At 42.3% G+C, this 27,982-nt stretch overlaps 1 protein-coding gene and 1 long non-coding RNA gene across 2 annotated transcripts in view; one reads left to right on the top strand and one right to left on the bottom strand.

The window, feature by feature from the left end:
- Positions 1–24: 24 nt before the first annotated feature.
- On the bottom strand, positions 25–27,912 carry ZNF365 (zinc finger protein 365). The gene is made up of 5 exons (XM_055590329.1): positions 27,636–27,912; positions 25,199–25,955; positions 9,726–9,906; positions 3,551–3,588; positions 25–2,822 (listed from the first exon to the last, which is right to left on the bottom strand). The coding sequence occupies exons 2-5, from the start codon at positions 25,939–25,941 to the stop codon at positions 2,567–2,569; spliced, it is 1,218 nt and encodes a 405-aa protein (XP_055446304.1). The 5' UTR covers positions 25,942–25,955; positions 27,636–27,912; the 3' UTR covers positions 25–2,566.
- LOC129659184 (uncharacterized) overlaps positions 9,831–27,982 on the top strand; it is a 69,103-nt gene continuing 50,951 nt past the window's right edge. The window contains exons 1-4 of the long non-coding RNA XR_008717853.1: positions 9,831–9,966; positions 12,017–12,128; positions 21,691–21,793; positions 25,216–25,390. This is a non-coding gene — a long non-coding RNA (uncharacterized LOC129659184). The remainder of the gene's footprint in view (positions 9,967–12,016; positions 12,129–21,690; positions 21,794–25,215; positions 25,391–27,982) is intronic.

Genomic DNA, 27,982 nt, shown 5'->3' with positions numbered 1-27,982 from the left:
TCCCCAGAAACATTTCAGCTAGACAAAACATACCAACACATTAGGCATAAATATAGTTTTATTATTATAATATTTCATAATCTAAAAACCTTTATTTAAAATCCAGGAACAAATAGTCCAACTTCCATACAACAAAATGACCCTGCAGAATACCGGAAAACAGTGTCTAAGTAGTCTGAACTTTTCAGTTAAGAATCTGTAATCTAGTTTTGGGAAAAGAGAATGAAAGCAGGTTGAAACAAAGACTTCCTCCTTACAAAACAAATAATAAAATTAGATCCATTCTTCAGTTTAAACTCTAACATGTTTTCCTAGAAAACTTTGGTGATTTCTTAAAAAGACCAACTCTGAGGTTGACTACCCATGAGCACAAAGAATGCATTTAAAAATAACACCCAAGTGGGACATGGCACAAGGCTCAGGCCATGGCAGGTAAATGGGATATCCCTTAGAATGAGGTGGCTCGCATGTTTCAAAACCAAATTTATGTCTCTAAGGAAGCACAATATACATAGTGCATTTCCTTATATAAGGATCAGAATTTAGTTACAACTTAAAAAAATTTTAATATAATAAACCTTAAAATCATTTGTCTTGTATAATGTACACAGAGTAGACAGGGCATTACGGTGCTTTCTGAAGATCACTGGGTACCACTGTCAGAGACAGCTGTCACACCCTCAAGGCATATTAAACGAAAACTGAAAACGTAAGTTACATTAAATAAAACGGGAAAAAAATCTGGCTTATACGACCTTTAAAAGCAAACTACTATCATTACACACACACATTATGGGACAAAGAGCATGCAATACAACAAACCAGTCAAATGTTTAGTATGTAAAAGGTAAGTGCAATCATGGTATAAACATCAATAATAAATAACCTTGGAAGAGGTTAATTCTCCAAATAAATAATTATTTTAACATTACAGTTTTTACCGTGTTATCCTAACAGTGATATTCACAGCAATGTTTTTTACCACTTGATAGCTGCCTATACACCACGTGAAGGGCCTATCCCCATGAGTTGAAAGTCAAGTGAAGATTCAAAAATCAACATTTTCACTACGATAGGCTCAAAGTATTTGTATCAATTACATTTTTCAATTTACTGGCATTTTACGTAATTGTTTTGTTACCTATTTTGAATGCACTGCTAATCTGATGCTTATTGCAGTAACAATCATAATCCTACTAATGTTAATTAGGTTAAGCTTTAATTTCTAAAATCAGAGAATTCAATTTACATGAACATATATAGTTTAAAAATCACCCACCACAAACATACACCTTTTTCATGAGTATTTAAAAATAAATTATTAATATACTTGACATATACATTTTGTATTTGTTATATATATATATGTATATAGTTGTGGACATAACCGTTCTTGTTTCCAAAGGACTGTCAGCACTTATAAACTCTGTGGGAGACCTGATGATATTGCTAAATTTTAAAAACTAACACAGAAATTTATTCTTGAAGAAAACTATAAAGCAGGAGGTTCATGACAGATGGTTCTTTCTGGAAACAAAGGCCATTTTAGGGAGGCAGAGAGGGGAGGATGATTTCAGATTCTGGATCCCACATGCACTGTTTATTTCGGAAATCACTTTAGAAAGCCATATACAACAAATACATCAGATACTCGGCTGAAAGGTGGGAACGTGTATTTTAGTCATAAAATGGCACAGAAGCAGCAAGAGATGGAAAAGTCAGGCCAGCAAGGAGAAAGTTGTGCCTATAGCTGACAGAGAGGCTGCTAATAAACCACCCCTCCGCCCCACCACCCGGGGGAGCGGGTCTTAGGAAAGAGCTGAGTAACATCTGTGTGTCTCCTGGGTGGCTTGCAATGCACTAAATGTGTAGTCCACTGGTATCCAACCTTTCTGACCCTGAACTGCTGACGGGTGCTGAGCATAAGGGTTTTACTGTCCTACCCAACCTCAGCAGTAGAAGCAGCTATTAAGATAGAGGCTGGCAGCACAGTCTTAGAGTGCAGAATACTCAGCCAAGGAAGAAAGCAGAGGCACCAAAATAAGAATGAACATGCATCCAGGGAAACAAAAAACCTGAATCGAACAAACTGGAAAACAGTCTGTCGAGATGACAACTGAAATCTAATGGGATGAGTTCTTGAAGCAACCCAAACACTGGAATCTCGATTAACCAGAATTTTCAGCGAAACAAGAAGCTTTATTTTGGAGGCTCCCAAATTAACTGACAGTGAGGTTAAAAACAAAAATATTTTTATTTCATAGAACTTTACTGGGCCAATTATTTTAAGAGCTGGAGCTAGCTTCATTTTACTAAAACTTTGGAATAAGACTGATTTCATTATTTTAAAAACAATTCTGTAATCTGCCTCCTGCTTCCAAAAGGGACTTGTATAAAAGCCTGGTTCACCAAGATTCCCATTTGTTAAATTCTGGTTAATCCAGGTCAATGCCCACATTGACATGAAATATGTTTTATAACACAGTGTGTCCAAAAGGACACTACTGATGCCCCCTAGAACACACTTCCCAAAGCCCAGTGCTGGGGTCCAGAACCACCCAACCTTTTAGATGATGTTCACAATGGCTGTCGGCTTTTTTTTGGCCATTTTGGGTCTGATGTTGCCTTTCCGGCCGAACCCCAGAGGCTCCCCTTTCTTTGCTGGTCTGCAGAGTTCTCTTGGCGACTCGGTCTGCTCATGCAGGGACTTAGCGGGCTGCACGCTGGCTCTGTCATCCTTGGCTTTTTTCATCCTTCCCTTTGGATGGAAATGGGCCTTGAGATCAGGGTGGTTATACACAGAATGCAGGTGCCCTCGGCTTCTACAGATGATTGTGGGAGGAGGTAGATAAGCAGAAAGTTTTAAGTCCTTAATAGAATAAAAACTACTCATGGCACAATCACTTCTACGTGCTAAGGTAGCAATAATGCTACCAGTGAAACAAGTAATATATTGTATACTGATACTTTTCCTTCCACATTGATACGATGGCCTTCATGAAAATGATCTCATGATACTAAATTCCCAGGGAGATATTACTAGTCTTATTTACCAGTGACAGAACCCGAGGCATAGAAAACCTAAATGACTATCGAGGGTAACACACAGTGGTCTATGGAGAAGATGAGACCAGAACCTATACCTTTTGACTATTTAAGTGACTTCTAGGGGATTCAAACAAATCTGTAGTACAGCTATCATAAAGTATATGATTCACAGTATAAATTCATGTATAAAATATATATATATCAGTGTGCACACTACATTAATAGCACTATAGGGTTACTATGGCTACACGATAGCACAATAGGAGAAAGTTCTATTATACAATACTTTAAAAAGCCTCCTGTAGTACTATCATACTGCCATATACTCATAGACCATTAGCATAAAAGTCACATCCACATTTTTAGAAAGGTAAATAAGCAGGTAAATTTTCACCCGAAGCTCTCAAATATATTTATATTATAGATACCATAAAAAGTGTAACAGGAAGGCATGTCATGCAAACATTAATCAAATGGTCTAAGTATAAAAAGATATACATACAGGCATTTGGGCTTCCTATTTGAGGAGATATCTGTAAGCTGAAGGAAAACAAGACAAAATATTACTTTCACTTAAAGGTTGGGTTTGGTTTTATAAAAATCCTCCTTATGTTTTTGAGAAACTGTATTCCCATTAAGGAAGCCAGTGACTGTTATCAGGAGCACAGCCCATGGCACCATCCATCACTGCAGTGAACAAGAACAGTTCGTGCTCAGCTCTGCTTACTCAGGAAGCCTCTGTGGCTCCCTGTTCTGAGAATTCCAAGAAGCCAGTATCAGCAGATCTCAAAAATTTCAAAAAGTTAAACAGCCCCTCAAGAGAACAACATTTGGAGAAACATGTTTTTAAAAACTGGAATGATGTGCCATTATTTCTTGATTGATTCAGGCTGTATTTGCAGCTAATTTACACAGCTATGACTGGTCACAGTGTATCAACTAAAGGGAAAATTGGCACAAAATATTTATTGCCTAAAATACATCATTTCTAAAATGAGAGCACACGAAAACCCAACTCCACAACTGTCCTGAGGCCATCTATCATTGAGATAATTTTCCACTCTCAATGAAATATCTGCATGCACTTTTGTGGCTGGGCTCAGAACACCATTTGCAGAATAAATGGATAATTATCATTTTGTGTTCCAGATGTCACCAAACACTTTATAGGCAAGTGTATTTCCAGTGTATTCCCAAGCTTCAGTTCCCAACCTCCCGCACGCAGCCTCCAACTAAGAGAACTGCTGTCCCATTAACAGGCCGATTGACAGAAGAGGGCGACAAAGAGAATGTGGAGAAAGGGCCATCTTGGCCCAGGATGGCCAACATCCACCCCCGCTATATTCAAGTCACCCACAAAACCAAGCCTGACATAACAGGATCTTCCTCCAAGTTTTCTGTATGCAGCTTAAGCCGCAGACAGCAGCAAATCAGAAAGGGTTCTTAAACAGACTTCTTGGTGACCAAGAAGGTGAGACAGAATTCCTGCCTTCTGCCTTGGGACACAATTGAATGTCACGTTATTGCCAACCCTGTCCACGCTGGCTGGGTTTGGCATGGGATAAGTAAATTTGAACAGCAAAAGGCACCTTCCTTGTATGAGGGTCCTGAGGTCTTGTAATATACAAAGAAGGGGGAACAGATGGCTCCAGCAAACACCAGACTGGCAGCTTCTGGGAACCCTGGAGGCATCAGCATTTCTACTCTCTTTCCTCCAGTCCGCCCATACCCCCTGCTCCAATCAGTTGGGCTCCTTGAATGGATTCAGTGTATCTATAAACTGTAAAAACTTACACGGTTTTTCTTCCTTTAAATACTTCCCCATTTAAAAAATCATTATTATTGAGATATAACAAAATGTTTTCAACTTTATGTGTGTATGTAAACATATAATGTGATGATTTGCTGAATATGGGTACATAATTCCCTTTGGAATTTTATTCAAAAGTGTGTGTATGTGTGTGTGTGTGCGTGCGTGCACACGCATTTGCGCACACCCGCACGTACACACATATACATGTTCCCTTACCGGGGAAAAGGCCAACAGTGATCTGACGGATTATGAGGTTTGTGGGTAGAGGTGGTGCCTGTGATAACAAATTTCCTCTGCTCTCCTCCCTGTGAACACAAGAGGCCAGTGTTCCTTCTGGATCCACAGCTGTAGGCAGATGGAAACGCTCTTCCCACTCAGTCAATCCACCTACCTCCATTTTTTCCTGGTCCAACTACTCTGTCTTTTTATTTAGGGAGAGAAGGGTATGACAATAGGTATCAAGAGAGGCCCTGGTCAACATTTCTGGTTGAAAAAAATATAAATAACCTTGTACTGAGAGCCAATCTAAGTACTTCTAAAGCACAGACATGGTGTCTCAGGATATGACAGCTTTTGGGAAACTGGAAACCTAGCCCTCCTCCAACTTTCCTCTCTGTATATACCCAACTTTTTAGGCCAAAACCATGAATTTGTTCTTGACTCCTCAGTTTCCCTCACCATCTAAATCTAATCCTTCATCCTGTTAATTCTCCTCCAAGAACATACCCTATACCTTTTATTTCTACTTGGGCTCTATCTGAGCTGCTGTCCCCTCTCACGGGCCACAACATAACCCATCTCTTATTCTTGCATCCCTCCATCAGTTCCTCCAGAGCGGCAGAGTGGTTCTGCTAAAACATAGATCATCTCCTACTTAAAACTTTTCAATGGTTTTTCCCTACGTGTGATGGAACAGATCCACACTCCTTATATGACCAAGAAGCTGCTGCCTGATCTGAACCCCTCCTGCCTTTCCAACTTACCTCCCGCCACTCAAATGTGCCAAGCTTATTCCCTCCTGAGGCAGCTGCACTTCCTATTTCTCTGCCTAGAATGTTCCACTTCCAAATTTTCCAGAACTGCCTCCTTGCCATTCAGGTCACAGTGCAAATGCTGCCTTCTCAGAGGGGCTTTTCTCGAAAGCTTTTTGCTAAAGCTAAAGTGACCATCTCAAACACGTCATCTTACTTTTTTCTTCATGGTAGTTATTCACTGTACGGAATTATCTTCCTCATGTGTTTGCTTATTGTGTCTCCCTCCTCCCTGAGACCAGGGACCTCATCGATCTCGTTCACAGCAGTTTCATCAGCACCCAGTAAGCGCTGCGTCCCCAATAAATATGGTAAATGAATTACTGCTAGCACTAATTTAGCAACCTGCAGGAAATAAATGCAATGCTTAAAATAAGATTATCCAAGCTATTTCATGACCTTCTATTTGAGCAGGTCTGTGAGTAATTCTGGCAGATGGTATATTAGGTCACTTTGTGTCTAATTCGACAGCATGTTTCAGAGCATACAGACAAATTATCTGAGTAAGCACACTGCATTTTTAGAAATCAGCCAGGTGAAAAAGAACATAAATGCTCAAGGGGATTAATGCCGAAACATTATTTCAGAAAAGGCGCTAATTGTGAGGGGGAAGGAAATTTTTCTAGTGCACAAAAGAATCTTAAAGCTAGAAAGAATAGAGGTACACATCAATCTAAAGATGTCATTACTCTCTGGAGGGGTAATGAGAAAAAGAGGGAAGAGGAGAGAGGGAGGGAGGGAGGCAGGGAAGAAGGGAGATGAAGAGGCAGTGCTGTTTCTGCAGAGCAGCCTTGGTGGAAATGGGGAGAGCCGGCCAGGCTGGGGATGGCATTCCCCACGGTTCTGGAGGAGGGAGTTTAGGTGCCGGGAGTTGAAAGTTCTGCTCCATTCTGGGGTGCACCCGGGCAAGAAGCTCTCCCAGGCAGAGCTGAGGCTCCAGAGGCCTGCACCTTCTCTAAGCTGGACCAAACAGGTTACTACAGATATGACCCATGGCTTATCCTGCTAAAAGCGTCCAAGTTCTTCCATGGCCAGACTGAGTAGTTAAATTACATCAAAGACATGGTAAATGTATTTTATTATGTAAAATAGACTAAGTTAAAAGGAAAAATGATTTTAGGATTCGTAGACTGTCTCATAACATGGCACATTATGGGCCAAAGTAGAGTTGAGAGGACTATATGTGAAAACAGGGAAAACCACATCTGCCCATTCTTTCAGAAATCAAACATCTCATCCTTGACACCTCTCAGGGTGATGTGTCCTCCCTCCAAAAGTCAGCTTACCTCGCTACAGCCTGATCATGCCCTGCTTACAGACAGCTCTCATTTCTAAATTCCCACTCAATCTCAACTGTATTTTATTTGACTTGAATTAAGTTCTTTCCTGTGTGGATTAAATCTGAAAAAGGCAGATGGTGTCACGTTTGGGACATAAAGAACAAAAACATAAATATTTACTATTACATGTCCTACCATATTTGTATGTACATGTATACATATATACATATATTTATGTGTACATGTTTGCATATATACATTATGTGTACCTACACATACATATAATTTTTTTTTTTTTTTTTTCATTTCTTTTTTTTTTTTTTTTTTAAATTTTATTTTATTTTTAAACTTTACATAACTGTATTAGATTTGCCAATATCAAAATGAATCCGCCACAGGTATACATGTGTTCCCCATCCTGAACCCTCCTCCCTCCTCCCTCCCCATTCCATCCCTCTGGGTCGTCCCAGTGCACCAGCCCCAAGCATCCAGTATCGTGCATCGAACCTGGACTGGCAACTCATTTCATACATGATATTTACATGTTTAATTTTATATCTATACATTTGACTACAAGAGCTGGGATGCTGTTTGACTTTTGATTATATGATACAGCAGGTAAGAACTAATGACTGGCTATGTCTTTTAAAAGGTGTTCAGTTTCCAAGCTGGAAAAGTAAAGTGAGCAGAGGAAGTGAACACAGAAATACAAATAAAGGCAAGAACTAATGGGCTTCCTTTCTCTCTCCTTGCCTTCTATTATTTTTCTCTTTCTTTAAGAACTTCTTAATTTTGTACAATAAAAATTTATACATTTCGTAGCTCTGCGTTACTTATAAGCCTAAGTACTGAAAATATTATGGCTACATTTTAATTTTAGAACTCCTAACCACCAAAGTCAGGTGATGATCAGAGAATCTGAGAAGTTTAAAGCCTTATAGAGCATCTAGTACAACTACTTCATTTTATAGAAGAATGATGGGCCCAGGAAGACAAACTGTCTCACCCAGTCAGAAGCAGGGTGGGAATGATCTAGAAGCCAGGCGGGCTCACCTCACATCTGGTCTCCATGATCTCATGCCACAGCCCCCTCCTGAGAGAGGGCAAAGTGGAAGGAGGAGGCAGGGAAGAGCTCAGAGTGTCCCTCTGTCTATGACTGGACTTGTATTTTCCCAAGGAGGTGACTAGGGAACCAAGGAGGGGAATAAAGCTTCCTCCTCAGGAGACCACAGACACCCACCCAGAAAATAACAAATAGGTCAGGTAGCTAAAACTGCTTTGATGACAGTTACTGAAAGCTCATAGGCATAACACACGGACTTCCTTCCAATCTACTTTGTTCTTGACTGCTTGCACAGTTGCCTGCACAGGGGCTTGCACAACTGCACAGCTGTAAGGCTGAGTGAATGTAACTAGAGCAAGCACTGTGTAAGTCTTCATTTCTTCCCTTCCTCCTTGTCTCTGTACCTTCCTGCTATCTGTGTCTCTCCCTCTGGTCTTCCTTCTTTCACCCACCTGCCTTTCATTTCATTCCTTCTTTGTTTATTTAATCACGTTTCCTGTTAAATCTTGGCTTCCAGACTGCTCAGCCTAAATTTTTCAATCAACCAACAGCAACCTTACTAATCTTTTGGTTAGCATAAATGTTTCCTATTTTTCTTTTCCTCATTTCGGGGTTAGTAAAAGAATCATTTTTAAACTTCTGAGAAGATGGTAAGCATAAATAGAATTCAATTGATAATGAAAATGTTATAAATAAACCACTTTAGGTTTTCAAAAATCCATTCTTTGGCTTTGTTGTTTATACCATCAGAGAAACTGTATGGACAGTAAATGTGACCACCCACATCCCTCATCTGAAGTGTGCTTATTTGTAAACCACCAACTTCCCACCCACCCTCCAAAGAGTCCAGGCAACCTTGATCAAGCCACTTATCAGAGCTGGACCTTCATCTATACTCAGGGTTCTCATTTGGGCTCTGGGGGTTTCTTAAGTCCCTGCAACCATGTGTAAAATCATATGCAAAATCCTATTATAGAATACCATTTGGGAATTTTGCTTAGTCTTTTTGAAAATCTACTTAAAGAATCTTTCACCTAGAGAGAATACCAACAAGTGTTTTCCTTCCTATTAAGGGGGGGGAAAGTGATTAAATCTTTCGCTAACTAAGAAGCATGAAAGTTTTCAGATGATTCCTTGACGAGCTCAAAAACAGGATAATATTAATAACTTCCTATCCACCTGACACATGATTGGGACAGATGATTTCTTTGGATACTTCAAACTGTTACGCTGCAACATAAAAGTATTTCTACCACCTCAGCCTGATGTGGAGTTGGAGGTGAAGAACTGGAGACCACGCATCCAGGGTCTCACTTACTCCCAGGTGTCCTAGGCTCACCTGTATCACTTCCGCAACACAGGTGCGGCTGGGGCAATGCTTTCAAATGATGCCTAGAAAATTCCTGCAAGTCATTTCCCAGCACCCTTTCCTACTGTCCTTGACCCCACCTGACGCATCACAACCCTCACGCCGGGCCTGCAGGACTCACCGCGAGCTCTCGGGGATCCCCGCAGGGGCCGGCCCCCTGCTGGCTGTGGTAGTACTCCAGCTGCTTTTCCGCTAGCTCGACCCGGTGCAGCAGATTCTCTATGAAGTCCTGCAGCCGAGCTTTTCCTTGAACCTCCTTCTCAGCTGCTGTTTCCAGGAAATGGTTGAACGTAACCACCTCTCTGCAAGGCAAAAATGTCAGAACACAAAATGGAGAACCGAGACAGGAATTCATTCATTCAGTGAGTATTTACCGAGAGCCTGCCCTGTCAGGCACCGCCCTATGTAGTATGGCCATGTGTGTTGTGCTCAGTCACTTCAGTTGTGTCTGACTCTTTGCGACCCCATGGACCACAGCCTATCAGGCCCCCCTGTCTATGGGATTTTCTCAGCAAGAATACTGGAGTGGGTTGTGAATTCATTCATTCAACTCATATTTACTGAGAGCCTACTATGTGTCAGGCACTGCCCTACAAGGTATGGCCATAGCCATGATAAAAGACATAAAATTACATTTTAGTGATTGCATTGAGAGGTTACATTTTAGTAGAAGATAGTCACTATAAAATAAACATATGTGTCAGTTGGTGATTAGTGCTAAGGAGGAAATGGAAACTGGGTGTAAGGGGACAAAGAGTGACAGAGGAAGGAAAGGAATAAGTGATACTGTAGACAGCAAAGACATCCACCTTTTGGATGGGGCAGCATTTGAATGGACACCAGGAAGCAAGCACAGCCGTGAAGACAGCTGGGAAGAGCAAGCCGGGTCCTCGGCAGGAACATGCAGAATGGTCTCAGGTACAGAGCAGAGCAGGGAAGGGCGGAACAGCTGAGGCCGGGACCAGGTAGGGTCTCCCAGGTCAGCATGAGGACTCCAGATTTTATTATGAGACGGGAAACCACTGGCTGCTTCTGAGAAAAGTTCTGTCCTGTATTTTAAAAGTCTGGCTATTAGGGAAGAAAAGACTATAGGTAGGGAAGTATGGAAGCAAGATGCCACACTGAGCACCAGAGCATATAAAATAGTCTATGTCCAATAGACTAAGAATGAAACAGTCCAAGAACTGCCATCTTGAGTAGATCCAAGGTATGTTGGGAAAGCTACTATAGCTGACACAGGAGAAGCAATGTGCAGGCTGCCCCTCCCTAAAAAGTTGAGCAAAATACCTGCATCTACATAATTCACTGTGATTCACAAATCCAGAAAAATTTTAATAACTATATTACTACTTTATATCTTATTTCTAACTCAAGTATGAAAATAATACTTCCCTGAGTTACAACTAAATAAGTTGTTTATTAAAAATTTGAACACATTAAATATATAATGAAAATATCACCTAAAATCCCATTATCCCAAGACCATCACCCTTTACATTTGGTAATCATCCTCACAAACATCGCTACAAATACACACACATACTAGTCAGCACCAATAGTAGGTACACAGTATCACAATTCTCTCATTTGATTTGCCTCACGCAATAAGAAATCATGAAGATCTTTCTGGCCATCCTCTTTGTATGTTTTGTCACACCCATTGGAGCAAATGACTTCAATAATTTCACTACCTGTTGGATACAATATTTATGTGTCTTTGAACTCTCAACCTTCAAGGAGTGGTCTCTCATTTTTCTGGCCATGTTCTACTCATGCAGAACCAAGATTCTAAAGAATCTGCTCATTGTCCCCTAAACCTCTTTCATTTTAGATTAACAAATCCTATTTTTTTTTTTAATCTAACCTCAGGCATTTGTTCTAGATAGTCAATTAAATTCTATTCCTTCTCCGAATCTTCTCGGCCTCTACTTGATTTTTATTTTCTGCTAAGCTCCATAATTTCTTGAGAGTAGAATTTCATGGATGTTCAGCTCAGGAAGTCATAGTTTCACAGATCTTTGCCAAATAATTGGTGGTGACTTCCAACTCCTTTATTCTGTACAACTAGTCAGGAGGCCACTTTTACAATTAGTAATGATTTTTCTCTCACAAATATATTACATCATATTTTGCCATACTGAAAAGTTTCTGACACTTCCTACAGAGTCAAGCATCTCTGCAAAACTTTCAGAATTATATATTTATACAAACAGAAAAGAGACTGGTTCTAACAATGATTCACTCCAAAAACTGCTCATCAAACTTGTTCTAGTTTCCTGTCCAGATCAAATATAAACTCAGAGCCCAAAAGAATTCCATTATCTTTCAGTAGCTAAGAAGCATTCACATATAAGAAGTAAGAGTCCTTTTGGAAAGTTCTCTTTTGTAATTAAGTTCCAATTTTATTTCCAGATGTTTCCCTATGAGCCCTGAATAGAAGATGTACACTTTCCAAGCTGTTCAAGCCACAGAGAGATGCCAGTTTTCAAGTTCTGCTGTCATTTGCCTTTGCTCTGCCTCCTAGGTGAGTCACAAAATCCTAACCAGCAGCAAAACAGTGAGGGTCCATCCAGGTGTCACATGCAGCCCTGTCATGGTCCTTAGTTATAGTACAGAACCTTTGGATGGAACATCTTCATATGGCTCAAAAGCACCACCAAAAACAAAGCCCAGGAAATGGCTACTCCTTCCTCTTTCCAAAATCAAGGCTTCAATTTATGTGGAATCAAGCCCGTAATAAAGAGTCCTCTAGAAAGAGAGTTATATTCAGGATAACTGACTCTTGAAGCATCTCCACACTGATACTTAAAGGAGAAACAACCAGAAATGCACAACCCTCTTGCCCACCAAAACCAAAAACGTAGAAAAAAGAGCCAGTGTATTTTTTCAGTTTATTTGGCTTTAAATATTTACTATATTTATCTCATTACAGAAGTATTTCACATTTATTATGAGAAATATAAAAAGTGATCTGTGGAAGACCTAACTGAGCAGAAGCTCAATCACCTTTTCACTTTAACTCCATCATTCAATACATGACACATAATACTCAATAAATATTTATCGTAATCAATGTTTAAAAAGGACAAAGAAGAAACAAAATGTGGCCCATAGTCCCATAACCCAGAAGTCACTACTGTCAAGATTCTGGTGTACTTTTTCCAGTCTTTTTTTTTTTTTCCTGTGCATATTTACTATTCTTGGGCTCTCAGGCTATACAGTTTAGAGTATAAGACATCAGTATTTGACAGCTTAATCCCACAGGATCAACATCTCAAAAGCAAGAAAACAAATCTGAATGCAATGCAGCTTATGATTGTGGCTGTATTTTTACATCATGTGATGTTTTATAACTGGTTCCATATAAAACTTTTTTATTTCATATAAAACTTTTTAAAACACTAATGCCACTAGTTGATTGTGTAGTGTTATGTCATGTTGTAAAAAAGAAGCATCTTTTTCTAACCTCCCTCATCCAATTATCTTGTGCCCTAAAGCTAAGAAGTTAATACCCTTTTTTCCAAACAACCTGGCATCAATACTAACCTAATTTCAGTTTATGGATGTTTCACATCAACTAAGAAGAAAAAAAAAACAAACAAACAGTGATGATTTAATTCTAAAAGAGAAGTTACACGAGAAAAGGGCTGGAGAAGTTCATCATACTGAGACTGTGTTTGGGTATCTGTATTAGATAAAAACAGGAATAAAAGCTGGTGATTAACTGTGGAATAATATGTGTGCACAAATTCACATCCCCCTTTTCACATCCTGTTCAGTCTGGATTAACAATATCCAGAAACACCTCTTATTTCCCCAAGGAATCTTGTGAACTTCCTGAATGAAAGAGAAAGAGCTTTAACTACTTTGCATTTGTACTTTTTAAAATAATTATACTCCTAACAGTAAAATATCCATTCAAAGTGCAAGACAGACCAATGGATTTCAATGGAGGGGAGGAGGAAATGTTTGTTCACTGGTGTGGTTTCAGGTTCCACACTGCAATTAACCTTTGAGAAACTACCAATTGTCAAGCTTTGGCACAGTATCAGAGCAGAATAGCCACCATTCTCTAAAAGGCTATTAACGTACCTCTCCACTTTCCTACTACCTATCTGTGTGAGACTAGATTTCCTTCAGCTACTTCAACCAAAACAACAAATTTGCAACAGATTAAAGGCAGAACTAACAAAGTTCAGCTGCCTCCTGTTAAGCCAGACATTAAAAGTATTTCCAAAATTTCGAAAACAAAACCATTCTTTTCACTAAATTGTTTTTGGGAAAATTGTTCTTTTTTGAAATATTTTCATTGTGTTAAACAAGTAATGGATTTAATATTGTTATTTTTATATGAATTAATAACCGTCCTTTTTACTTCACTAAATTTTAATTTTTAATATAGTAAACCTTGATAGATAAAACCTCCACAGAGAAAAGTTTCTTGGGGTCCTCAGATTTTTTAGGAGTGTAGGGGGAAATGAAGCCAAAGAGTTTGAGAACTGCTGCCATACCATGTACAGTTCAGTTCAGTTCAGTCGCTCAGTCGTATCAGACTCTTTGCGACCCCATGGACTGGAGAACGCCAGGCCTCCCTGTCCATCACCAACTCCCGGAGTTTACTCAAATTCCTGTCCACTGAGTCAGTGATACCATCCAACCATCACATCCTCTGTCATCCCCTTCTCCTCCTGCCTTCAATCTTTCCCAGCATCAGGGTCTTTTCAAAAGACTCAGCTCTTTGCATCATGTGGCCAAAGTATTGGAGTTTCAGCTTCAACATCAGTCCTTCCAATGAATATTCAGGACGGATTTCCTTTAGGATTGACTGGTTGGATCTCCATGCAGTCCAAGGGACTCTCAAGAGTCTTCTCCAACACCACAGTTCAAAAGCATTAATTCTTCGGTGCTTAGCTTTCTTTATAGTCCAACTCTCACATCCATACATGACTACTGGAAAAACCATTGCTTTGACTAGATGCACCTTTCTTGGCAAAGTAATGTGTCTGCTTTTTAATATGCTCTCCAGGTTGGTCATAACTTTTCTTCCAAGGAGTAAGAGTCTTTTTATTTCATGGCTGCAGTCATCATCTGCAGCGATTTTGGAGCCCCTCAAAATAAAGTCTGTCACTGTTTCCACTGTTTCTCCATCTATTTGCCATGAAGTGATGGGACTGGATGCCATGATTTTTGTTTTCTGAATGCTGAGCTCTAAGCCAACTTTTTCAATCTCCTCTTTCACTATCATCAAGAGGCTCTTTAGTTCTTCACTTTCTGCCATAAGGGTGGTGTCATCTGCATATCTAAGGTTATTGATATTTCTCCCAGCAATCTTGATTCCAGCTTGTGCTTCATCCAGCCCAGCATTTCTCATGATGTACTCTGCATAGAAATTAAATAAGCAGGGTGACAATATACAGCCTTGACGTACTCCTTTTCTATTTGGAACTAGTCTGTTGATCCATGTCCAGCTCTAACTGTTGCTTCCTGACCTGCATACAGATTTCTCAAGAGGCAGATCAGGTGGTCTGGTATTCAGAATTTTCCACAGTTTATTGTGATCCACACAGTCAAAGGCTTTGGCATAGTCAATAAAGCAGAAATAGATGTTTTTCTGGAACTCTCTTGCTTTTTCGATGATCCAGTGGATGTTGGCAATATGATCTCTGTTCTCTTCGTTTTCTAAAACCAGCTTGAACATCTGGAAGTTCATGGTTCACGTATTGTTGAAGCCTGGCTTGGAGAATTTTGAGCATTACTTTACTAGCGTATGAGATGAGTGCAATTGTGTGGTAGTTTGAGCATTCTTTGGCATTGCCGTTCTTTGGGATTGGAATGAAAACTGACCTTTTCCAGTCCTGTGGCCACTGCTGAGTTTTCCAAATTTGATGGCATAGTGAGTGCAACACTTTCACAGCATTATCTTTTAGGATTTAAAATAGCTCAACTGGAATTCTATCACCTCCACTAGCTTTGTTGGTAGTGAGGCTTCATAAGGCCCACTTGACTTCACATTCCAGGATGCCTGGCTCTAGGTGAGTGATCACACCATCGTGATTATCTTGGTCATGAAGATCTTTTTTGTACAGTTCTTCTGTGTATTCTTGCCACATCTTCTTAATATCCTCTGCTTCTGTTAGGTCCATACCATTTCTGTCCTTTATTGAGCCCATCTTTGCATGAAATATTCCCTTGCTGTCTCGAATTTTCTTGAAGACATCTCTAGTCTTTTCCATTCTATCATTTTCTTCTATTGCTTTGCACTGATCACTGAGGAAGGCTTTCTTATCTCTCCTTGCTATTCTTTGGAACTCTGCATTCAGATGCTTATATCTTTCCTTTTCTCCTTTGCTTTTCACTTCTCTTCTTTTCACAGCTATTTGTAAGGCCTCCTCAGACAACCATTTTGCCTTTTTGCATTTCTTTTTCTCGGGGATGGTCTTGATCCCTGTCTCCTGTACAATGTCACAAACCTCTGTCCATAGTTCACCAGGCACTCTGTCTATCAGATCTAGTTCCTTAAATCTAGTTCTCACTTCCACTGTATAATCGTTAGGGATATGTTTTAGGTCATACCTGAATGGTCTAGTGGTTTTCCCTGCTTTCTTCAATTTAAGCCTGAATTTGGCAATACCATGTACAGTGCACGCTAAGTCACTTCACTCGTGTCCGACTCTTTGCGACCCTATGGACTGTAGCCCACCAGGCTCTTATGTCCACTGGAATTCTCCAGGCAAGAGTACTGGAGGGGGTTACCATTGCCTTCTCCAGCAGACCTTCCCAATCGAGGGACTGACCCTGCATCTCTTACGTCTCCTGCGTTGGCAGGTGGGTTCTTTACTACTAGTGCCACCTGGGAAGCCCTACCATATACACAGTGATCCTAAATCTCAGAACTCAGATGAGGGTGGACAACACAGGCTAGAACCCTGGTACAATGCAGCCAGAATCCCTAAATTTATTTACTCCACTATTCAGTAACTCAGCAAACATTTACTGAATGCTACCAGGTTTGGGATTAGGGCAGCAGCATTTATGAACCAGTGGCCGTCCTCATGACGCTTACTGTCTAACCCAAGGGCCAGCCAACGTTTTCTGTAAAGGGCCAGGAAGTAAATATTTGAACCTCTGCAGTTCATATGGTCTCTGTTGCAAGTATTCAAGTCTGCCTAGCACAAAAGAGCCACGGAGGCTATGTAACAATAAAACTTCATTTATGGACACTGAATTTTGAATTTCAAATAATTTTCAAATGTCATGAATTATTATTTGACTTTTGAATTTTTTTCAAGCATTCAAAAAACAAACAAACAAACAAACAATTCTTAGCACAGGGGCTCCACAAAAGCAGGTGGTGGGCTGGATCCAGCTGTGGTAAGGCAGACTCCCCACAGAGTAGGGAAGCAGACATTAAAAGAAACAAACATGAAGTTACAAAGCTGAATGTGACTAAGAAAAAGAGTAACAACATGACGCTATCAGAAAGCAGAGTAAAAGGCGTGTGGTTTTAAGTTCTCAACACTGACTCAGAATACAGTGCAAAGCTGGAAGGCCAGACGAGAAGATAAGGGCAAACCTGAAATTCAACCCAGGTGCGGGTGCAGACCAGCTCTGGGAAAATTAACTGATTCTAGGCTGCTTCCAGCCCTATTTTTGACTTATTATTTATTTTTTTAAAGGTTAAATGTGATTGAAATCAAGTTTTAAGCTTCAATGGAGAATACTTTTATTTAAAGCAATATCTGATACTAAAGGAAAAAGATACCAGTATACAGTATAAGAAACTGGCCTGAAGCTCGTTATCATGCTGAATGATTTGCAGACCTACAAATCTGTCAGTATCCTGAGATGCACAGGTGTACAGAAAAAGTCTAGAAGGAGGCATGAAGGGAAAAAGCCCCTTCAGTACAAAATTTTATTTAGAAAGAAATATCTGTTCACTCATGTACTCATTCATTTGCAGGATAGCTATAAGCTCTAAAACACAGGTCATACTTCATTTTATTACAGATTGAATCCCTTCAGTTACTTCTTCAGAAAAAGGTTACTACTACTAAGTCACTTCAGTCGTGTCCAACTCTGTGCGACCCCATAGGCAGCAGCCCACCCAGCTCCTCCGTCCCTGGGATTCTCCAGGCAAGAACACTGGAGTGGGTTGCCATTTCCTTCTCCAATGCATGAAAGTGAAAAGTGAAAGTGAAGTCGCTCAGTCGGGTCCGACTCTCAGCAACCCCATAGACTGCAGCCTTCCAGGCTCCTCCGTCCATGGGATTTTCCAGGCAAGAGTACTGGAGTGGGGTGCCATTGCCTTCTCCAATGCATGAAAGTGAAAAGTGAAAGTGAAGTCGCTCAGTCGTATCTGACTCTTAGCGACCCCATGGACTGCAGTCTTCCAGGCTCCTCCATCCATGGGATTTTCCAGGCAAGAGTACTGGAGTGGGGTGCCATTGCCTTCTCCATCAGAAGTAGGTTAAAGATGGGTTAATTTCAGAAAAATCAAAGATACACTGTCTAGAAGCAGGTGTAGAGACAGAGGGAAATGCATGTTAACGCTCCGTGGTGTTCACCGCGATTTTACATTGGCAGTGAGCTGTGCATTGTTAATGAGGGGCGGCACACTGATCATATCACCCATTGTAATCTACTGTCAACAAACCATTTCCAGCTTTCACGGCCATCCTGTAAGCCTTCGGTTCACCTCGGGCCTCATCAAGGCACATCACCTCCTCTCTGCTCCAGCATTAGTTCACTCCCCTCAGCCTCCAAGCCAGATGCTTACTTCTGCACACGCTGTTCCCTCCACCAGGGTCCCTTCCCAAGCCCCCTTTTAATGATCCTTCTAGCCTCAGGCTCCCAACAGGCCCGCCCCTAGACGTAGGCGAGGCGATCTGCTGTGTTCTCCCGCAGAACCTGTCACAGCACACTCCAGGGACTAGCTGTGCCATCGACACCATCAACCACAAAACCAGGGACTTCAGGGTCCTGGCCTGCCTCTTCACTGCGACTCCCACAGCCCCTAGCGTGACACCAGAACACATCAGGGTCTCCACAAACTTCTGCTGAATGCGTGAAATGTGTTATTAATAACTCCATCTTTAGTCAAAAATCTTGAACTGACTAAAAGATTCTGAGGTTTGTTTGTCTCTTTTGCCAGACAAGTATTGGGGCATAAAACAAGTAAGTGACCTACAACAAAGATACCTGCTACAGAAGTAGAGGTGGGATCTAAAATTGATGCCTCTTTTCTATTCTTAAACAACACTTTAACAGCTTCCATCCCAAGGGCAAAGCTCTACCCCGTTATTTAAATTTCATTTTGCATTACTGATTTATGAACCTCTTCAGAGTATACGAAACGGTAAAAATACCCCTGGTTAAAAATAGCCTAGCTATTGATCACAGAGCACCTCAGACAGACTGTAATGTCACCCATGAGGCAAATCCTAAAACTAGAGCCAACCGCCTCCGAGTGCTGGAAGCCTGGCTGCTCACTCAGAGCTCGGGGTCAGCTCCTGTGTCCCTGGAGGGGCCCTCAAGGTGGAATCCACACCTGCTACACGTCAGGAGCCACATCACATTTCCACTCGGGTCAGGCCTTTGCCTCATCTTTCTTTCATGACCTCCTGGAACACACCAAAAAGAATACAATTCTAACTAAGGACTTAAAAAAAAATAAGAAGAAAATCAAATTATTCTTATTTGCTCTAAAGAGATCAAAACCACATCCTAAGCCCCTCAGTCCAGACAGAGAGGGTGGTAGGGGAAGGGAGGATGGACATGAGAGAGACACATAAGGGGCTCCACAAATTTCTGCTGAAAGCATGAAATGTGTTATTAATAATTCCATCTTTAGTCAAAAATCTGTAACTGACTAAAAGATTTTGAGGTTTCTTTGTCTCTTTTTCCAGACAAGTATTGGGGCATAAAACAAGTAAGTGGCCTACAACAAAGTACCTACTACAGAAATAGAGGTGGGATCTCTTTTACAAAATTTGAAAATTTGGAGGGGGGGTTTCCAAATTTTATCAGAGATCTAAGAGGGCATGCTTGACATCCTGTTTTTTCCTACATTAGTCTGTAAGTCTGCACGGAGCACAGCCTGCATAGGGAGGACTCCATTCACATAAATGCATTAAAACATGGAGCAGACACCTCCCTGTCCCACTGAACTCTCCACCTAACGTGATTTTTCTAAGCCTGCTTCCTAGCTATGGGTCAGTCTGGAGACCAAGTTGCCCGCTCACTGCTTTAGTTGATCAAAGATGGGAAAGTGGGTTCAGTTGTGCAAAGCAAGTCACCAAGTCAAACTTGCCTTTCAAAGGACAGCATTCCGCAGCCAGCTCTGGAGAGAAACCTAAGTGGACAGTCCTAGCTCAAGCCACCCATGGATGTCTCTTTTAACACACCCCTCATGATGTTTAATGTCTGACTTACCTGCTCATCTACTCCTGTCATAGAAGCAGGAACTGGACTCCTTTGGTTATCACTGTATGACCAGAACCCAGAACAGTACCTGGCACTCAGTAGGCACTCAATAAAGAGTTGTCTTCTGGCTGACAGCAGCCTGGGAACAGGACAAATGATGAAGGAAGAAAGTAAAGGTCATATCTATGGCAGCTTGCAAGGGAGCAGCATGGAAACGACACGGAACTACAAAGAGTCTCCCTCACTGCCATCCAAGGCTGGCAGTGGCACATACTCCACCCTGACTGGGCATGAACATCTAGAGGGCCACGTTCACAGCCCTTGTTGGAAGCTAGAGGTCCTGAGCTGGTGTTCCAGAAGCTTCATATCATAACTATACTGATGATGCCGCCATTCCCCATTTCCCAACACTTCTGATGCTAAATGATGTCACCATGCCAGGCCTCTCAACACAGCAGAGAAGTAAGCCCATTCCAAAACAGGCCAGATTTGGTATTACCTAAGTCTTGATGCTCTGGGCAAATAACCCATTTTCAAAAGTCTGGCTGAGGCCAGATTTGGTATTACCTAGTCTTGATGCTCTGGGCAAATAACCTATTTTCAAAAGTCTGGCTGAGTGAATTAATGGAAAAGGCACTCAGTAAAGAGACAAGAAATTCGGGTTCCCATTTCAGGTTTGTTACTAAATTTTTGTCCCTGTCATTCTACTGTTTCAGGCATTATTTCTGACATGTGTAAAATGAACATGGTTTCTTTCCAGAACAGAAAGTACACAGTCCCCTCGGGGTTCATCTCTAATAGTCACCTCTCGGATGTCCTTCAATGTCACTGTCCTCCAACTACCAGTGCAAATCCCACCTTTCCTCCTCACTCTTCCGCGTGGCTTCAACACAAGGGAAAACCCTTTCTCTAATGTTCATCAACTTGAAACCGTGGTTTGTATTTAAGCAGTGAGTTTGAACATGGGTATGATTTATTCTTCCTATGTAGTGTGGAAGCTTCTTAGGGAAAAGGACCAAGAATGTTATGCGTTCCCCCCGCCCCCGCACCACACACACATCCAGCACAGCGCTGGGCACATCACAGGTGCTTGGTCAGGGCTTTCCAGCCTTGCCAGCACCTGAGTATGCAAGTAAATTTAGGATTACTGCTACTACATTGATGTCCTCTGAACCCCAGGTAACCAAATCGGCCAGGAGTCAGCTACAATCCAATCCATGTCTATCCTTCTTTTTTTTTTTTTTAATTTTTTTTTATCTTTAAACTTTACATAATTGTATTAGTTTTGCTGCAAGGTTGGCCAGGGTCGATTTACCTGATCATGGACAGTGCTACCTATAAGCTCTAAATATTCTGGGACAAGTAAACACAGTATCTGTTTGCATAAGACTTTTAAAATTGCACAGACTGAAAACAATGGGCAGTTTCTTTCTTGGATGTGCACTCCAAAAACAGAGATACCTCTCTGTGGAGGTACAATGAGACTCGCACAAAAGTACAAAACTCTGCCAATTCAAACAATCTCTTACACAGCATATAGATGACTTCTATATCCAAGCTGGTTCAGCCTATAGATGGCCTCAAGGCAGAATCAGCCCTTAAGTCTTTTATTTCAGTATGAAAAAAGGAATTTTTTTTTTTTTTTTTTTTTTTTTTTACTTTAGCCATGCTGCACGGCTTGTGAGATCTTAGTTCCCAAACAGAGACCAGAGGTGGAATTGTGCCCTGTGCAGTGGAAGTCCGGTGTTTTAACCACCGGACTACCAGGTAAGTCCCCAAAAGGATTTTAAAGTTGAGGGGGAAATCCATAATCAAGAGAACCTCATGTGAATGTCAAAATACTAGAAGTCTGCTTATTTTTTAAACCAAATCTACCATCTGTATCTTAAAGGGTCCCTGGAGTTTAAGTCAATTTCACAAGGGACTGTAACAACCTACTTTTTCTCACAAATGAGCCTTGAGAGCTGAGGAGACGTGGGTTCGATCCCTGGGTTGGGAAGATCCCCTGAAGGAGGATATGGCAACCTACTCCAGTATTCTGAGCTGGGAAATCCTATGGACAGAGGAGCCTGGCAGGCTAAAGTCCATGAGGTTGCAAGAGTTGGAGACTTAGTGAACAAACAATAACAACAACAAACAGGAGAGCACAGCTCCTGATGTGTGTGTTGGGCAGGCAGGGCCTTCCGTACCTGAAAGGTCACCTCTTCTCTTTGGTGGAAGCCACAGCACTGTGAGGGAGTGGTGAGCGGGGAAGGAGCGTGGCTGAGCCAGGCTCATCTGACCAATCACCCTGGCATGATAAACGGACAGCTGGCCTGCTCTGCTCCGCACCCTGGGGTGGGGGTGGGGCTAGCCGTAGCCACGGAGGCTGTTGGCTACAGTTGCCCTCTCAGACCAAGAGCTCCACTGTCCTTCCTGGAAAGAACACTCTTTCAGTCCTATTTTATGTACAGAAAGAGTGATTATTTGAGGCATGAATACAGAAATTAATGGGACAGGCCAAATGAATGCTTAACAAAATGAAGACTTTGTTTATCCTATGTTTAAAAGTTTAAGGCAGTTTCACTAAATTTTCACTTAAAGTGGTTTTCGTTCTGTTTTTGTCACTGCTGTTTTTCCCCTGGTAGTCCAAAAATGTCATACTAAAACTCAACTCATAATTTATCCTTAGGTATACACCCCAAAATGTGAACAAAGATATATGTACAAGGACATTAACTGGGACATTACTTTTTAATACCAGGAAAATGGAACAAAACCCATGTACTCCTCAGTAGCAAACAGATTAGAACAGTATGTGTCATGATTCCACTGGGGAAAACACAGTAACTCTATACGTGCACATAAAGTACCTATGACTGTATGCACACAGGAAAGGTCCATGAGGATATCCACTGACCTAAACAGTGGCTGTCTCCAGAGAATGGGGGGAGGATACCTGAAGAGGAGGGAGGACTTTAACACATACAATTTTGCCCTGTTAAATCTTATTTTTACGAATATATTTAGTTTTCTAATTGGTCCTCTGGTAACAGCACTGGATTAACCATATATAACATATTATCACTGCTGATTCATGCGTGGCCCACTTTTATTTAAGTTATTTGACCAGTTATTTTTGGTATAATAAAGCACCTTCGAACACAAAATGAAAGTTAGATCCTTGACAATAACCTGCTGCTGCTAAGTAACTTCAGTCGTGTCCAACTCTGTGTGACCCCATAGACGGCAGCCCACCAGGCTCCCCCGTCCCTGGGATTCTCCAGGCAAGAACATTGGAGTGGGTTGCCATTTCCTTCTCCAGTGCATGAAAGTGAAAAGTGAAAATGAAGTCACTCAGTTGGGTCCGACCCTCAGCGACCCCATGGACTGCAGCCTTCCAGGCTCCTCCGTCCATGGGATTTTCCAGGCAGGAGTACTGGAGTGGGGTGCCATTGCCTTCTCCGACAATAACCTAGATCTAACCATATGCTCCTCCCTACCATCGTATTGTTTTCCCATGCTCCAGGCAACCACCACCCCAAAGCCCGTCGCCCTTATTACTTGTGTACTTAATAAATAAAACATGACAAATATATAAATGCACACAATTAATTTGGTTGCCTTTTAAACTGACTGCTCTTCCACCAAACAGAAATGTCACAAATTTAACTCCACGCTCTTCTCTGCACATAAAGCAATGCCATCTGCCGTTTCTTCAGTGGTGCAGTGTTAGTCAGCCTTGGTGCTATAGCAAGTCAAGGCTCTAACTTCCCACCAGGAAATACCAAGAGCCAAGAGCGAGACATTTTTCAAAGGAGATCATTTCCATAGGAGTAAAGTAAATCAGTGGCTGATTCAAATCTGTCCTCACTACATGATTTAAAAAAAAGTATCTAGTTGAGCAGTGCAGGCTTTTTCTCCAGGCAGGCGGTAAGCATTTAGTAATAGCAAGTGATGATCTCTTTAATACATAGGGTTTCTCAGCCTCTTACCAAGTGGAGGAAGCTTTAATTACTACATTTTAAGAGACAACACCAGATAGAAGAGTGCCAGAGGACAAAGAAAGCATGAAATTAAGTCAATCTGTATAGCACACCTCAAATTATTTGAAAACCTTCCTTTTAGGCTGTTTCAGTCAATCAATTTTTACTTCCTTTGGTTCTATGAATTCTGAGCCTCCACTTAAAATTAAATCCAACATTCCGCATTTGGGATATAACACTGCATTGTTACATATACTTTTCTAGTTTGAGATGAATCCATACTTATTGATAAGGAAATGCTTTTCCAAGTATGATAATTTTTAAACTAACAGCTTCTCCAATCACCTGTAATTTGTAAAAACCAGCATCAACTCTGCAAGCAGGCATGACTAAGTCTAGTATTTTACAAAAAGAAAATTCTCAAATTTAAATCATAAAAGTATGGCAATCTCAGATGCTTCCTCTGGGTTTCCTAATGTCTGCTTCTTTGAAATAAAAATTATTATTAATAGATTCTCAGCTACTAATATTTAATTAACATGGACAGGTAATACAAAATGGCTAAGAAGCAAAAATTATATATATTTAGACCATATTGGAGAAGGAAATGGCAACCCACTCCAGTGTTCTTGCCTGGAGAATCCCAAGGATGGGGGAGCTTGGTAGGCTGCCATCTATGGGGTCGCACAGAGTCGGACACTACTGAAGCAACTTAGCAGCAACAGCAGACTATATTTTTATATTTGAATAAGACAACATCTCATGTTCTTGATTTTATTACATGGAGTTGTCAATAAGACAGAAAGGGTGCCCAGCACTCCCTTTCTGCCTTCCCATTCAACTCAACACCCCTATCCCCCGACCCCCTACTCCCCTCACACACACACACACAGACACATACACCAGGAATGGATCCCACCATGGACAGAGGACACTTGTAGTAGACATTTGTGATGTCTACAGTTTCTAAGGTGAGAAGGAATACAATATTTCAACTTTCAGGTTGCTGAGCTGGAGGCCATAGCAGAGACGGTAAACAGTACTAAAAGTCTCGAGTCTCCTACATTCAACAATATCAATGGGAGACTGCAGCAAGGTACCTGCAAGCAATTAAAACCAAACTATGCTTCACACTTGAGTGTAACTTGGGAGTGGGTGGGAAGTGTCTAAAGCAAGGGGGTTAGCATCCATTTTCAACGCCACTTACTCTTCTTTCCTGAGAAGCTCCTCTTCGGATTCCGTCAGGCGTTGCCTCAGGGCTGCGATCATCTCCACGGCCACATCCACCTGTCTGTTCAGGGCTCGCTCTCGTCTCTGAACTTCCTGCTTCTTCTGCGTCAGTTGCACAAATGCCGCCCGAACCTCCAACAGTTCAGCAGTTTTCTGGGCCAGTTCTTTGGTGAGTTTATCAATCCTCTTCTCTATGGTCCTGTCCACAGCCTCGACCATCCGACTGAACTTTTCTCTGACATGTGCCTCGAAAGCTGCTTTGGTGTCTGAGGCAGGAAGGCCTGGACTGGCCCTCGGTGCATCTGGCGAGTCTGCACGTAGGTCTACTGTAGTGTAGGTCTGCACGTACGACACAGGCCTCTCTGCCACCATCTCGAATGGCTTCCTGTCCTTGGAGTGTTCGTGCGAAATACTATACAAGTTAACATAGCTCGGTTTCTGCTTTATTATGTTGCCACAGCTCTGCAATTTTCCCTGTTTCGGGGGTTCGGAGGAAGTGACCAGGTCTGTGTCTTTGAGGGATGGAAAGAGGCTGCATTTTGTCAAGAGGGTTCTCTCCTGGTAGCTGTGACTAAATTCCAGATGGGCCCTCAACGAGGACAGGCTTCTAAATCTGGTATGGTCCCCACACCTCGGGCAACGGAAAGGCAGGCACACAGCGACATTCTCAAAGGACTCCTGCCAGGGGTATCTGCTTTCCTCAAAGGCCTTCTGTTGCATTACTCTAAAAGTTCCTGGGCAGGGAGGAATAAAACAGGTAGTTTGCATGTCTGTTTAAAAAAATACTACTGAAATGAGCTGATCTCCATGGGGACAGAGGCTTTGAAATTCCAAATTACTTTTACATATAATACCTAATTAAAATTAAAACCTACAATCCATGGGCCAAATCCAACAACATTCCACTCATTTCCATATTGTCTACTGCTGCTTTGCGCTAAAGGATGGAGGTGAGTAGTTGAGATGGAGGCCCTATAGCAGGCTAATTCAAAATACTTTCTACTTGGTCTTTACAGAAAAAGTCTGCCAACCCCTACTTAAAGATAAAAAAGCTGGGTATCACTCCCTTTTCACAGATGAGGAAACTGGGGCAAGGAGGTAAAGCAATTAATCCAAGGCCAAAAGGAAGTGTCAGATTCCCACACGGAATTCAACTTTCCTGCCCTCCTGAATTTAGTACAGTCACTGCAAAAACACACACTATTTTACTGAGGACCCTGATAAACATGAAAAAAAAAAAAAGAGAGAGAGAGAGAAATTCACATGAATTGTCAAAACAGGTCCTAAGACAGCAAACTCAGCAAACTTTCTCAAATATAGGAAAAGTATCACTCAAACTAGTGCAGTGGCATTAAGCACACTATCAGCTGAAAAATTTTCAATCTGAGATTTCTGCCCTTAATTTTAAAATTATTGCTGTGATTATTTAAATCAAAGTGTTATCATAATAATGATGCTCCCCTAATACTCCAGATTTACTGAAATCTGGAAACCCAATGTATCAAAATACTAAGTGGGGCCACAGATAAGGTTTTACTAAAACAGAGTGTTCTGGATGGATTTGTCTCGACTCTGATCCTGTTTTAACATGACGACCTCTAGGGTGGCCAAAGTTTGAACCATGTAGGTAACAGCATAACTTTTTTAGTAAAGGGAAGTTCTTATTTCCTCATAGAAATTTATTTTCTTAACCCTAGCATCAGATGACTGTTAGCAGCCCAATTCTGCCAGCAGGGCATATCTAGTCCCTCCAGGAATGGTTTCTTAAATGTAAGTAATAAGCACGGGACCCCAAAGGGAGGGAGCCAGGGTCTTGGCTAAAAAGTACTATTATTGGGCCCTCAACCTCTTTGAAAGCAGAGGTGCCTGTGGTCCCCACACAGTAGACAAAGCTTCCATGTTAATAAGCCTCTGCCCCCAAAGAGGGGAACCTCTTCCTGTGCTACAGCAAGCTGTTTAAACACGCGTATTCTGGGGACAGGAGGCCAACTCTGGCCGAAAACGCAGGCCAGACGTGAAAGAAGGGGTACCAGAATTCCAGGGAGCAATGGGGAAGGAATGGCATCCCCGGATGGGGAAACCCGTGCTGATGCACCCCGGGAGTGCGCCAGCTTTCAAGGGCCCAGCGGGGGCCCCAGTTCACAGGGTTGGCAGACAAGCCCTAATTTCCTCTGCCTTAAGCGGGGCAGGCTGGAAATGACTGTGCCTCGGGGGTCCCGGCTCTCCCCACCCCAGCTCCTCTGCGTGCCAGCCCGCCGGTGCCAGAGTGGATACGTGCGCACACGAGTGCCCGCAGGCGGGGGCCGAGATGCCCAGCTCCCCGTCGTGGTGCGGGACGGGACCTGCTGCCCAGCCCGGACGGCCCCCTCTGCCGCGCCCCCTGGGCCGGGCCGCGGGCGCAGATGCCCACTTACCCGACTTGTTGCTGCAGCTGCTGCTGCTGCCACGACGGTGCTACTGCTGCGGGAACGAAGCGGTTTTCAGCAGAGCCGTAAATCAGGCTGAGCGGGCCTGGTCTCACCCCCCGCGCACCCCCGCGCCGGGACCAAAGCGGCTTCCAGGGCGGAGCGTGGCGCGTGCCAGCGGGGGCGGCGTGCGCGGTTGCCGGGACCCCGCGCGCGGAGAGAGCTTTCGCCTCGGGGGTCCCGGACCGCCGTGGTCCCGCGGGGGACACCCCAGCTCTTCCCGGCTGCCGAGAGCACCGTCTGCCCTCTCCCAGCCGCGGAGCGGGATGGGGCTCAGGATTCCACTGACATCACCG

The sequence above is a fragment of the Bubalus kerabau genome, chromosome 1 (genome assembly GCF_029407905.1).
Source record: "Bubalus kerabau isolate K-KA32 ecotype Philippines breed swamp buffalo chromosome 1, PCC_UOA_SB_1v2, whole genome shotgun sequence".
In the NCBI taxonomy this organism is placed as follows: Eukaryota; Metazoa; Chordata; class Mammalia; order Artiodactyla; family Bovidae; genus Bubalus; species Bubalus kerabau.
This window is presented reverse-complemented; position numbering and strand designations above follow the sequence as displayed.

Coding starts and splice junctions, on each gene's coding strand:
- ZNF365 (XM_055590329.1), bottom strand. CDS start 25,941: ATGCAACAGAAGGCCTTTGAGGAAAGCAGATACCCCTGGCAGGAGTCC. Junction 3,589..9,725: donor GGGATCCCCGAGAGCTCGCG/GTGAGTCCTGCA, acceptor GTTTTCCTTCAG/CTTACAGATATCTCCTCAAA. Junction 2,823..3,550: donor AATAGGAAGCCCAAATGCCT/GTATGTATATCT, acceptor AATCATCTGTAG/AAGCCGAGGGCACCTGCATT.